The sequence below is a fragment of the Simochromis diagramma genome, unplaced genomic scaffold (genome assembly GCF_900408965.1).
Source record: "Simochromis diagramma unplaced genomic scaffold, fSimDia1.1 OVJJ01000320.1, whole genome shotgun sequence".
Taxonomy (NCBI): Eukaryota; Metazoa; Chordata; class Actinopteri; order Cichliformes; family Cichlidae; genus Simochromis; species Simochromis diagramma.
Genome location: NW_024386773.1, coordinates 2183399 through 2196380, shown reverse-complemented (window position 1 = coordinate 2196380; position 12982 = coordinate 2183399). Strand labels below are relative to the sequence as shown.

The 12982-nt window shown below is 40.9% G+C and overlaps 1 protein-coding gene across 3 annotated transcripts; it reads right to left on the bottom strand.

Moving 5' to 3' along the window:
• Positions 1 to 2206: 2206 nt before the first annotated feature.
• Positions 2207 to 12923, bottom strand: LOC120715867 (dynein heavy chain 12, axonemal-like). 3 transcript variants are annotated; one of them, XM_040003106.1, is made up of 14 exons: positions 10984 to 12923; positions 10778 to 10838; positions 8610 to 8788; positions 8235 to 8284; positions 7202 to 7336; positions 6957 to 7115; positions 6605 to 6850; positions 6278 to 6449; positions 5278 to 5383; positions 4836 to 5015; positions 4286 to 4414; positions 4070 to 4198; positions 2498 to 2651; positions 2207 to 2411 (listed from the first exon to the last, which is right to left on the bottom strand). In XM_040003106.1, the coding sequence occupies exons 3-14, from the start codon at positions 8747 to 8749 to the stop codon at positions 2233 to 2235; spliced, it is 1779 nt and encodes a 592-aa protein (XP_039859040.1). In that variant the 5' UTR covers positions 8750 to 8788; positions 10778 to 10838; positions 10984 to 12923; the 3' UTR covers positions 2207 to 2232. The 3 variants fall into 3 exon arrangements, with proteins under 3 accessions (XP_039859040.1, XP_039859049.1, XP_039859058.1); XM_040003115.1 differs by having other exon boundaries at positions 8235 to 8281; XM_040003124.1 differs by lacking the exon at positions 2207 to 2411 and having other exon boundaries at positions 2525 to 2656.
• Between the last annotated feature and the right edge of the window lie 59 nt (positions 12924 to 12982).

The window sequence follows — 12982 nt, the reverse complement described above, 5'->3', positions numbered from 1 at the left end:
CTGAGCAGTTAGCTAGCGGCAGTGTTCTTCTGCAGATGTCAATAAACAGCTGTGCTCCCTGGCTAGCTCACGGGAAGCAAGACCAAACGACACCTCCGTCTCCTCCTTGTCTGAGCTCGCCACAATATTAAACATATCAGGTCCCCATAATCATGTGCTAACGGCTGTCTAAATGACCCGGGTAAAGTTTGTAGCATGCATGCTTGTTGTTTTTGTCTGCTTCCACTTGTCTTTGCACTAGGATGATGTCAGCGTAAATGTGCAGTCATATTCGTTGTGTTCCCACTAGTGCTGTCAGCGTTAATCTCGTTGAAATGACGTTAACGCCACAACACGGCAAATCTCCGTTAACGAGCTACCCCTGCGTGGGGCTAGACGGCTAACACGTTAACGAGCTAACTGCGCGCTAACACACTAGTTCCCACCCATGTAATTGAGGCCCGCTTGACTTGCATGATTTAAATTTTGTCATCAGATTGTGGGTGTGAGGATTGATGATTTACATAACAGCGCACCAACTGTGTGTGCGCCTCAGCCAGCGGACTTGGAAATCTCCAGGGGTGTCTGCAACCGGTCTGCATTTAAGGCTTAAAGATTATCCCGCTTTAAGGCAATTTTACTCCGGATGATACCATTATTTATACAATAAACATCATTTTGTGTTAATCAAGTTTTAAACTTGAAACTTACACTGATTGCTGGAAAGTCTGCTGGCCATTAAACATAATACAGCTTTAGTTTTAGGGTACTTTGTCTTCACTTCTCAGGTCCAGAAGCTGTGCAGCCAAACTTTTACAGTTAAACCTCTGTTGATGCTTCAAACTCAGCAGCAGTCTTTAGATGAGACTTTTTTTTTCCTGGTGTGACATAGAATTTCCAAAAAAAGCGGGGGGGGGGAAAAAAAATCTCTTAACTGAAGTGAGAGACTTTTCTCATCAAAGCACCTCAGCAGGGGTTATCCCAGGTGCTGGTCTCTGTGACCTCTGAGACATCCTGTCACCTCTACTCCACATCTGCTGTTACATAAGTCCCTTCAGCCGACCTCAGACCGCTTATGGAAAGTTTTTATCAAGTCTTTTCTCAAACCTTTCAAAATATAATCTCTGAGTCAGTTTATTTCACCAGATTTTCAAATTACAGCATTATTATGTTTATTTTTGCTGTCATTGTCATAAATCACCATGTTGAATACTGACATCAATTTTATACTGTTACATCACATTTTATACATTTACACTTAGCAATTTGAAGCAATATGTGTATAAAACATGTAATCTTATATTGACGGGCTATTATAACGTAAATATCCAGGACATGTGGTAATGTGTTTGTATAGTCCCGCACATTATTTGGATATTCAAAAATATTAAAACTAATTAAAAACACTGTGGAAACTGCTGTTTTATCAATACAATAGCCTACAGATCTCTAACCTTACTGTACACCTGTGTAGCATCAGTAAAGACAATGGGGACCCGCATCACACCTTTCTTTAGCAGATACCACGTGTTGTTTTCCAAAATAAATAATCTTACAAAAACAAGATGGTGCTTGATTTTTTTCTAACGTAAACTTAAATACAATAATTATAAAATGACTTAATAATACACTATAGTTTCTTTGATGTAGAAAACATTAATTTTTTTATTATTTGTATTTTTAAATCTGCAAATGTTTTGTTTTATTTTAAAAATATGCATGTGTACAATAACATATTCGCACAGTTGGCTCTCGGGGCAGTATTTACTTTTAAAGGAATAGTATAGTATGTTCTACATCTTCAGTTTGTTTGTTGTTTTTAAATGTAAATGATTAAACAAAACATTATGCATCAGTTGGTAATGGATGATTGTATTGATTTGTAAATGACTTGTCATGAACAACTCGAGCTTATTATATAATATTATTCTGCATTATATTTGTAACTAACTAGACTCACTTTTTCTCTTAAAACACATTTTAGAGTCAAGGTGAAAAAAAGGCAGATGTGAAATGTAAGAGTGAGGTCAGAGGTCAAAGGTGACACGTCATATTAAGAATACACCAGCATCATTTCCTAATTGTTGCCTTTGACCTTCACATCAATCTATCTTTTCGAGCTGTCGTGTTTGCGAACGCTACCAAAAACACATGTTTTGCATGCTCCTTAATTTCCCCCCATTTTCTTTGTGAAATAAAAATATGCACATTTGTATGTCAGCCTAACACGCTCCTCTTTTAGCCTCTAAATTATCAGCCCGGATTGCCGCCCCACCGGCCCCGCAGCAGGTTGTACTCCCGGTACAGGATGTAGTCTTTCAGCCGCTCCGGTAGGGGCACGAAGCTCATGAAGACCTGGGACCGGAGACGGAGGCGGCCGAGGCTCCGGCGGATTCGCAGGCGGCAGAGATGCTGCAGGCAGCGGGTGTTTTCTGAGAGAGCAGCGGAGGAAATGAAGGCCATCGGTAAGTTCAGGATTTTCCCTCTGAGCTAAGAGACAACATCTAATTTCAGTCACCTTGCAGTCTGCAGATGTCCGGCCACTGCTTCTGCTCCATCAGAACCGCCTTCAGTTTGGAGCACATGGTCACGTGATCCACGTAGTCCAGCAGGACACGAACCACGTGGCCCGACAGGTGTTTCAGCCAGGAAACTGTGATCACCTCGCAGAACTGCGCTGACGGACAAACGGAAGAGCTTTTATTTTATCACTGAAAACAAACAGAGAAGGTTTGCCTTCTGAGTCTGAGTCATGATTACCTTAAACCTGTGATCTGGAGAAAGGAAAAATTGGCTTTTTGTGGAAAGTACCATGTTCCTGATCGTGTTGTGTGTCCTTGGAGAACAATTAAACAAAAGAAAAAAGAAAAAATCTACATATAGACCTAGTAGTTGCTTGGGGTTGGGGTTTTCACTGATGATAAAGAGGCTGAAGTTCCAGCAGCTTGTAGTATAAAGAACAACTTTATTGATTGACATGCGTTTTAGCCTATTGCCTTAGGTCATCAGCAATATATTGCAGACACCACTTAAAAACGACATGTGTGGGGTATACTTTAAAATATACCTTAAAATGTCTGTCCTTTTAGAGAAAAGTGTCACGTCTATTTTATTTAGTCTAGAGCTCATTTAACAAAACTTGACCAAAGTGGCTTAGAGACAGGCACATTTACATTCCAGGTCTCTAAAAAAACTGTTTTAAAATACATGAAAAGCTCAAAGACTTGTTTTATTGTGTTAACTAACTACTGTAGATTGTAAAAATCATGGTCATTTAAATAGTCATCATTAAATGTGTTCATGATTTTCAAATTGATGATTCATCTCATAAGTCATGGTACACTGCTCTCCCCTACGCAAGCTGCCCACCTGGGCTCAAGACTGCCATGAACTGAAAACTGCTAGAACATTAGCGTGACTGACCACAGTGAAGTGAGTTTTAAATAATTATGGGCTGACAGGTTGTCAACCAAGAAAGAAACCCCTGTGCCAAAATTGACACTTTCAAGCTCAACTGAAATTTGTATCTACCCACATGGACAAGCTAAATACCTTGTGGAGAAAAGTTTTATGGTTTGGGACTGTTGGATAGAATGATAAAGAGGGAAAAATACTTTCACACTCTTCAACTCCATCTCTAATACAGAGCTAGATGGTTGAAACTTGGACATAATTGGGTCTTCAAAAAGGACAGTAATGGTTTTGGGATGGATGAGAGGGTTAACATTAAGCTTCAAATCTGTATATGTACTTCGACCCTGTGTGGATAAGAGAAAATCCAAAATGAATTCAAACTTGTGCAAGTCATTAAAGACTTATGCCGTACAATCATTCCACCCTGGAAAAACAACAGTTCAAAGAAATCATGAAAAGCTTGAAATTACCATGGCATTCATCCCCATGATGTGTGTATAAACTTCTCACAACTAGTAGGTGAAGTTGTGTCAGAAACCTTTATCTCGTTTAACACTTCGACTGATCATAGGACTATTTTGGTGGTGAGATTTTTAAATATCTTGGCTCACCTAGAGAAACATGCAGGTTTTACTTCCATCTTTTATGTACAGCCACTTGTCACCTTTTATATTACCATGGTGTCTTTGATCACGCTGTCGCTCCATCCCTCATAGTCTTCAGGGATGTGGGGTTTGTTTCCATAGGGACAGTCAAAGCAGCGCTCCACATTGTAACCATAGTTACACAGCATCCTGAGAATCACCTGACACACATGACATGAAAACACAATAACATGAGTGAAGCTGTTGAATCTGCAGTAGAGATGTACTGAATAAAGACAGCGGCTCACCTCATCTTTGAAAGCGTACTGCAGTGCTGACGGGAAGTGAGTCGTGTTTATCCTGGCGTAATAGTTGACATTGGCTCCGAACCGCAGCAACAGGTCCATCAACTCATAGTTGCCCATGCGCAGTGCAACCTAAAAAAACAGAACGCTGAATCATAAACAGTGGTATTATTTTTTTTCCTGATGAACAGACCCAGATTCAACCACCCAGCTCAGGACATTGTACCAAACCTTTAAGGAAGCCACGCCCACATCCACAAATTGAGGTTTTTCTTGCATATTAGGGAAGAACATTAGGTGAGATATCTGGGTGTCATCCCAGGAGGAAATTTTAATCGTCAGATAGTCAGTGTCATAAATTTCTGGCAAATGTGTTCATTTTCTGCATAAATTTATGATGGAAATGCCGTTTCTAATGTAAAGAAACCACATGATAAACACACACTGGTATTCTGCTGGTATTCTTTGATGTTTTAATTTGAGAAAAAAGCATGTGGAGGGCACATGCCCCCCACCCCACCCCTGAGATCAGCACCTGTGCTCACATTTGTACCTGCAGACATTTGACCGGGTCCTGGTTGGTCATGGCTCCGGCCTCCAGCAGCAATTTTGCTGACGGCATATCATTATTAGAGACGGCAAAGAAGAGAGCTGACTTCCTCTCATCATCGTAGCTGCGGCGAACCCAGGGGTGGAGCATGTAGTTGGGGTCGTATCCTGCGTCCAGCAATACCTGATAGGAGTTTGAAGATGAGGGAACATCTAAACTGGGAACTTTTGCACGAGTAATAAAAAGAAGTCATTCTAACATAATGATTTAGCCCCAACAGACCCAGACATTTCACACTATGAAATGAAGTTGCTTTGTTATATTGTCACCAACAATCCCTCATTTAGGAGAAATCTCTCTATATAAATGGTAGAGCAACAAACACATGCTGTTTACACCTACTTTTATTGATTATAGAAACACCCATAAACACACACACACACACCTTGATGCAGTTTGTGTGTCCTCCTGCAGCAGCTGAGTGAAGGGGACTCATCCCACTGTCATTTATGTCCCTCATAGAGGTGACAGGAAGCAGTAGTTGCAGAGCTCTGACAGCAAACACACAAAGATACACATTTTTCATGCTTGTTGATTTATTCGCCAAGTTCAAATTAAGGTGACATTCAGTACTGTGCAAAAGACTTGAGCCACCGCTCACTTCTTTACCATAACCTGCTAAAATGGGAAACAGGTGCAGCGATTTACTGAAACATGTCTAAACACACATGCAAATATGGTAAAAAACACTGTTCGTACAACTCCAATGAGCTTGAAAGTCAGAATTTGATATGAAGAAGAGTTCTTCTTTGGATTTGGATGCCTTTTGTTCTGTTCTCTGACCGTTGCTGATGACTGCATTAACCTTCAGTCTGAGTAAAATAAGACTACCCCCTTGGGTCTTGGACCCATGGTTTATGAGTTTTGGGGATGTTTATGGATTGTCTTGTTTTGTATTTTTCATAATCTTGTAGTTTGGTTCTGTATCCTGTGTTATTTAGTCTTCTGTTTATGGTGTTCTGTTTACATTCCTGGGGTTTGTGTTGATCCCGTTTCTGTTCCTTTAGCTGCCTGATTGCTTCAGTTGATAATACGTTTTAAATAACCCCCTTAGGTGTTCCCATTCTGTCCCTCCAGTCTTGTCTCTGTGTTATTTCCTGTCTTATTTTGATAGTCTTTTGTCTCGTGTGAGTTTGGTTCTACTTTCCTGTGTTTCTTGTTTTTGTTTTTCTGTGAATTAATAATTATTTTAGTTTTTTCAATAATGAGACAATGAGGTGACAGTGCTTTTTCTATAGTCTTAAGGATTTATATCTTAGGTGTGGTTTCTATGACAATTTATAGCAGCATTTCTTTGTAATGTGGAAACCCTGAGATGCTTTTTGCTTACATAATCATAAATGCATGCTTTATTAAATGTTTTCAGAAGACGTTTGAACACTTACTCCAGGTGTCCTCGGTGAGCGACACGGTGGATTGGCATGTGTCCCGTGTGTTTCGCAACGTTGGCATCGGCACCATATTCCAGCAGGAGGCTGATGACGGCTGGATTACCAGACGCTGATGCTTCATACATGATGGATGCCTCGTCCTGTGCCTGAGAGAAGACGTCAGCACCTGCAGGACAAGCAACATGCCAGCAACATGCTTTTAAAGCTGTGGTGTGTTTTCTTCTCTTTAACTGAAGATTAGTTTCTTTCTCAGCTGAATCTAACTCTGACAGTGACTTTCCAGCATCTAATGGACCATTATCTAGTTGAAGCTTCTATCACCTTTCTTCAGCAGAATCTGCACCACCTCTAGGTGACCTTCCTGAGCTGCTAGAGCCAGCGGCGTGAGGCCATAGTGGCTGCGGGGGTCGGGCCTCGCTCCAGCCTCCAGCAGCACCTTTACCATCTCTGTTCTGCCGAACCGTGAGGCCTCGTGGAGGGGCCGACGGCCGTGGCAACCCTCCTGGTGGACGTTGGAGCCACGCAGGAGCAGCAGCTTCACCAAGTCAAGGCGGTCTAAGCGGATCGCTGCAGACAGGCAGACAACAACAAACATCACAGAGAAAGCTGTGAGTTAGTGTCTGAATCAGTGTCAGCTCTTGGTATTGAAGTCTGGAAATGCCATGCATCTTACCCACAAATAGCGGGGAGTCCTGGTTGTCATCCTGGATGTCTGGGCTGGCTCCATGTTTGAGGAGGAAGGAGGCATTTTCTATAAGACCATGTTCTACTGCGAGGAAGAGTGGAGTCTGACCTCGCAGCGTGCAACACTTCACTGAGTCTGGGCCGGAAGCTGGAAAACAGGTGTCAGATTAGTTTAAATAAAGGCCATCATTACTTACCACACATCTGCACAGAAACACTGAAGCTGACACAAACCTTTGTACGTGAGCTCCAGGATGCTCTGGTTGCTCTGAGATGCTGCTTCGTGGAGAGGCGTCCAGCCTCTGCTGTCTGCCAGTGAAAAGCTCTCTTTCTGTCTGACACACAGATCCTTCAGGAGCTTCTCATTACCTGCAAGGATGGACATTCATACAGAGTCTCAGTCTGCAGCATGTAAACATCAGAACCACTTTTTGTTGTTTTATGTGGAGCATACAGTGGTTCAACAAATATATGTCCTCATAGAAAGAAAAATGAAGAAGAACAACAAAACAACAATGCTGGTGCCTTTAAAGCACTCAAAGTCATCTGCAGCACCAAATTAACAACAAGGACAGTATTAAAACAGGTTTAAAATCCAGGAGAAATTATTAAAAACAGATGTGTGTCACAGTCTTGCTGAAGAAGGTGAAGTGGTAATAAGTTCTAAAGACCATGTGCAGAAGGTTGTGTTGGGTCTGAAGCAAGAAGGAGGAGTCAGGAGAAGAGCTGAAGCGGAGCGTAGGAAACAGAAAGGAGTTAAGGATGAAGATATGCAGGAGCCAAATCACTGAAAGGTGGATACTTGGTATGTTGGAGAATGGGGAGTCCATGAAGCTGGATAGGATGGATAGGTGTAAAATGATCAGCAGACAAGATGATTCAGAGACTTTTAACATTATGGGAAATATGGACCTGACAACAATCCATACAGACAACAAAAGGGTGTATGTTGGAAAGTGAAACCTCAGAGCTAATGAGAATAACTTGACTTTTATTGTGACTGGGCTGATTGAGCATCATCCAAGTGGCGATGGCCTGTAGGCAGGAGGGAAGAGAGGATGTGGCACATGTTTTTTTTTATGTGCCAGGGAAGAAGATGCAAATTCTTAGCATAAGAACTAAGCTCACTGATGTTGTTCAAGCAGTAACATGCTAGACTGCATTATGTCAAAGTCTTTTTCTTATTCCAGTTCTGAAAAAGAAAACAAAGCTTTAGCTTATTTTTTATTATTTAACAATAAAATCAGAAGTGTTCATCTTGTCTCACCTTGTCTAATAGCAGTGAAGATCTTGCTGATGTCTTCAGATTCTGAGCTGCTGGAAAGAAAAAACAGAACAAAACAAAACAAAAACCCCACCACACTCAGTTTCCATCTGTTTTTTCTTTTACTGGCGCTATGTGATGTCAAAGAGAGCAGATCTTGAATATGGCCACATATCAATCACAAGAAAGCTGCTTAAACAAATTTGTTTCAAACAGAAAGCAAACTGAGGGGCTGCACAATGGTTCAGTATTATTTTAAAGAGTGAATCATGCATATAAAGGATTCCAAAAAATAAAAAACTGAAGCTGAATATGAGCACAACAAGTTCCTTAAAACATGGCAAACATCAGATTTTTCCAGGTATCTGGTGGACTGACCTCCTGTCCTCCCGCGTTGTGGCGTTTCTGTGCATCTCCTTCTGCTTGTTGCTCTCCAGCAGACTCTGTTCAATCATGTACTGAGTGGCTGCATCATCTTCATCATCCTCATCGTGAATGCCGAACCGATCAAGCTCCATGATGCCAGAATAAATGATCGCGGTCAGACCAGGTGAAACCTGCGTATTTAAATCGGGTCAGAATTTAGTCAATTTCTACTTCCTGATGTTGAAACCGGGCTGCTGAATTAAAGAGGTCACATGTTCATATTAATGGAAAGAAACCTACACAGGTCATTCCAGACACCAAAGACGAGCCTGTGGCCATGGCTCTAAGGGGACCTTGGATCTAGCTTACTTTTCTGAGAACTTAATCAGATTACTTAATCTGTGAAACCAGTGCAAGAAATTTAGAAGCAAACACTTTGCTCTTTGATTTTGTAAAATAATAAAAAATAAATAAATAAATCATCATTTACATTTAAAACATGCAAGATTCGACTCAAGCTGTGGACCTTTTATTGAAGGTCATCCATCTGTCTACTGTCAAACTAAAGCTTTTTCACAGTGTTAACCTTTCACATACACTCACCTTTCTGTTTATTAGCAACAGCTGTATGCTTGCTTATTCATGCAGCATGTGGCAGCACAAGGAGAAACTGATAAATCTCAGTGATTTTATGGTACGATTGCTGTGGCTGATCTGGAGTTTTTCTCCACAAAAAGTTGTTTTAACTCAGCTTTCCCTTACATTTTTCTTGTTTTGTTTGGCCTCAATGTTCAGTTTAATTATTGATTTTGTCTTCTGAGAATCCTGCTTTTGTCTGTCTGTGAGCTAAATGGAATTTATGGTATTTATATAGTACCTTTCTACTCAGCGGAGCACTCAATGCACTTTTTACTGGAGCGCTCATTCATCCGATCATACAGCACTTTTATCTATGCCTGAGTGCTTTCTAATTGTCTGATTAATGCATCAGGGCAACTTAGGGTTCAGCATCTTGCCCAGGGACACTTTGGTACACAGCTGGAGGAACCACTGAACCACCGACCTTCCAACTGGTAGATGACCCACTCTACCACCTGAGGCACAGCTAAATGTCTTATATTTTATTACTGTCTTCACCCTGTGTTAGTCCCAGTTTTTTGTTTTTTGTTTGTAAAAGGCAAAAATATGCCTGAGCCCAGGAGCACTGACATTCAATGACGTTATACAATGGAATTTTTTGGAGGTCATTGCAGGTAAAAGAAAATAATATTGGAGCTGTGGAGGCTAATATTCCAAGAAAAAATATTCAGAGTTCCAGTGATTAAATTGTTAAAATATGGGAGAAAAAACATTATAGTCATAAAGCTACAAGGTGGGACCACTGATGTGGTCTAAAATTAAAGGTTCTTATCTAAGAAAAATACTCAGAACAAAAAGCAGCAGGAAGTGCTGTGGAGTGATTGTTCCAGGTCTGTGTTTTTATTCCTGGAAGTTCTTGAAAGTTCAAAATAATCCTCTGTGTCCTCAGGAACACAGATTTCCTTCCTTTTTATTTGTTTGTTTCTGAGTCACCTGAGAGCTGAAAATTGGTGCTACTCAACACATTATGCTCATTTTCAGACACATTGTTATTTCTGGACTCTACTCACAGATCAAAATAATCTTTGTTTAGCCTTTTCTGGGCCTTAGTGCATCCCCTCCAGTCATCACCTGACCAAAACAAGTTGTTTTAGCTCTTCCCACTTTTAAGCCAAGTTTCTACTGATTGGCTGCCCCTCATTAATGTTACGTTTAAAAGCCACAGCAGGTGAACGAGGGCTGAAGTGTCTGGGATGAGCATATTAGGGATGCCCGGTCTTTGTGACATCATAGAGAGCCAAGAGTTGAAACAACAGCCTGGAACTGAGTGTGTACTATAGTGTGAAGCAAGCGTTCTTGGCTCACAGTGATTGCTTGTACATTACTTGGACCTTATCAGTTGAAACTGTGGCCATGTTTAATATGAGTACCCACCAATGTAACAGTATATATGTGTTAGGAAATAATGCAAGGCAGAATAGGTCCATGTTCAGGGGACAGGAGGCCTGAGTTCACCAGACCAGTTTAAAACTTTAAAGTAAAACCATCATCTCATTGTAGGTTTGTGAGCTGACAGATCAGATGTCACCTGTTTCCTTTACCTTGTGGTTTGGTGTTGGGTTGGCTGAGTCCCTGCAGATTCAAAGTTGTTGTTGCTGAAAGCTGGCAGAAGGAGAAGGAGGAGGTCTGTGAAACCAGAGCTTTATGTCCACACGGGTTCTCTCAATAAAGCTCCACAGCTTCTGTGTCCTTCAAGAATATATGTTCATACAGCATGACTCCAAATACACACATACAATTTACTCACCAGATTAACACATCTGCATCAGAGGCGTCTCACATGTGTGACAATCCTGCAAAGCTCAGGCTCAGGGCCTGTCATGTTTCCTCTGTGCAGCTACAACACTCTGGCTGAGAGGACGGGGATCTGACACCAGTTACTATATTTACCTGCTGTAGACAGACAGCGTGACACTGCAGGGTGGTTAGAGCTGTTTACCCTGACACACCTCCACCCTCCAGTCTGTTTGGTGTCTGCTTCTCATTGTCAGCTCGTCTGCCTGATTTTGTTGACAATTTAGAATTAAAAAAGAAACTGTTGACACAATCATCAGAGTTTGCCTGAATTTTGTTATCAAATTATCCCAGTTTAAAAAAGCCCAACACACACCTCAGATTTGCCTTTTTTAGTTTTTTTTTTTAAGAAAACGTTCTAAGCTGTGTTCTTCAAATTGTTTAGAGCAAATATCTGGTACTGTGGCAGGACTCCAGCTGTGGACCTGCCTGGCGAGCTTCACGACGCTGAGCTGTGAGCACAGACCTCACTAAAGGTTGTCAGCTGGAGGTCAGTTTGTAGGGCTCTGGCAGTGCTCCTGCTTTCGGACCTGGCACAAAGGAGCAGATACCGGTCCCACTGCTGGGCTGATGACCTTCTATGGCCCTGTCCGGCTCTCCTTGTAACTCCTCCACACTCTTAAAACTCAGCTGGAAGACAGAGTAAACCTTCTGATGGCACTGGAGGAGCTGGACTAGCCTGCAGGCACCACCTCACACTATTAGCGCCAAGGACGCAAGCATAAAGCAAAACTAGACAAAGCAGTCAGGAGGGACAAGGAGAGAGCGGTGGTCATGGATTCAAAATGGTTTCTGGATCCAACTTGTTATCCATGAAGTTTAAACGACTTGGTGTCATGATGTGACTTTTATTTATTTTAATCAGTGCAAAATGTAATTCAAATTTTTTCCACCAGAGGGCAGCGTTTCACCGTGTTTACTGAGACGTTATGAGCTGTTACTGTTAGGCATTTCTTTTTTTTTTTAAATTTGTTTTAGCTTGAAGCTCGTTCTCTCAAGAGGCATTTCATTTCTCCAGGGCACCACCATCAATGAACGTGTTTTTAATGACCTCCTTAAATAAAAATGAAAGACTCACTGCAGCATCTGCTGTTACAAAGAGGTATCAGACTAAAACCACAGACAGCACAGATACAGCTTTAGTTTATCTCCTTGGAAATTAAGTCATAGAAACAGCTTTTATACCATTTTTAAAAGAATAAGTACCTTTAAGTGTAGTTTTTATTTTTAAATTCACTTCTTAAAATATCTTTGATTTGTTTGTATTAATTGTGTAACACTCGTAGTACCAAAGTAACTGGAAACCTGTTTTTTTAAAACTTAAAAATAATAACAACACAGGTTGGGCCACAAAATGCCATCATTTTGTGAAACTGGACCACAACCAGGTCAGCAGCACTTTTAGATTTTTTCTTCTTCTGCTGAACTCAAAAGCTCCTTTTGGGGGATAAACCACTGGAAGACTTTGCTCAGTATAACCCAAAAACATGTTCTTTTTACATTAAGGGGAGGTCTGTATGTCTTCACTTATTTTTGATCCACAGTATTATGACCCAGCTTTCTGATCTGAGATCAGGTATAACTGTGTCTACATTCAAAATCAGTGTCAGAACCTTTATATTATCCCAGCCCTGTACTTAATGACTGTATGTGTTGAGTCGCCCACATATTTTAAATTATTTACGTCACATGAAAGGGTGAGTGCAAAATGACGACCAAACCGCAAAAATATGTTCATGTGAAACTTGTTTTTGCTACTGTTCACATTAATGAGATCTTACAAAATTACTTGAAGTCCTTATTTTGAGGATATATACAGAAAAGACTGACATAATTGGCCTGAATTAAATGTTAAACGTAAGCCAGTTTCTGGTAATATTGATGTAGTTTAACCTGAAATTCAAGCAAAAACAGTTTGCATGATTCACTGCTTAACAGTAACAAAAACATCA

Bases quoted from the DNA above. Each gene is read 5' to 3' on its own strand.
- LOC120715867 (XM_040003106.1), bottom strand. From the start codon at position 8,749: ATGGAGCTTGATCGGTTCGGCATTCACGATGAGGATGATGAAGATGAT. The intron at 6,450-6,604 runs GTGATAGAAGCT...CTTGTCCTGCAG, and splicing joins GCAGATTCTGCTGAAGAAAG to GTGCTGACGTCTTCTCTCAG. The intron at 2,652-4,069 runs GTAATATAAAAG...CCGTCAGCGCAG, and splicing joins GCGTGATCAAAGACACCATG to TTCTGCGAGGTGATCACAGT.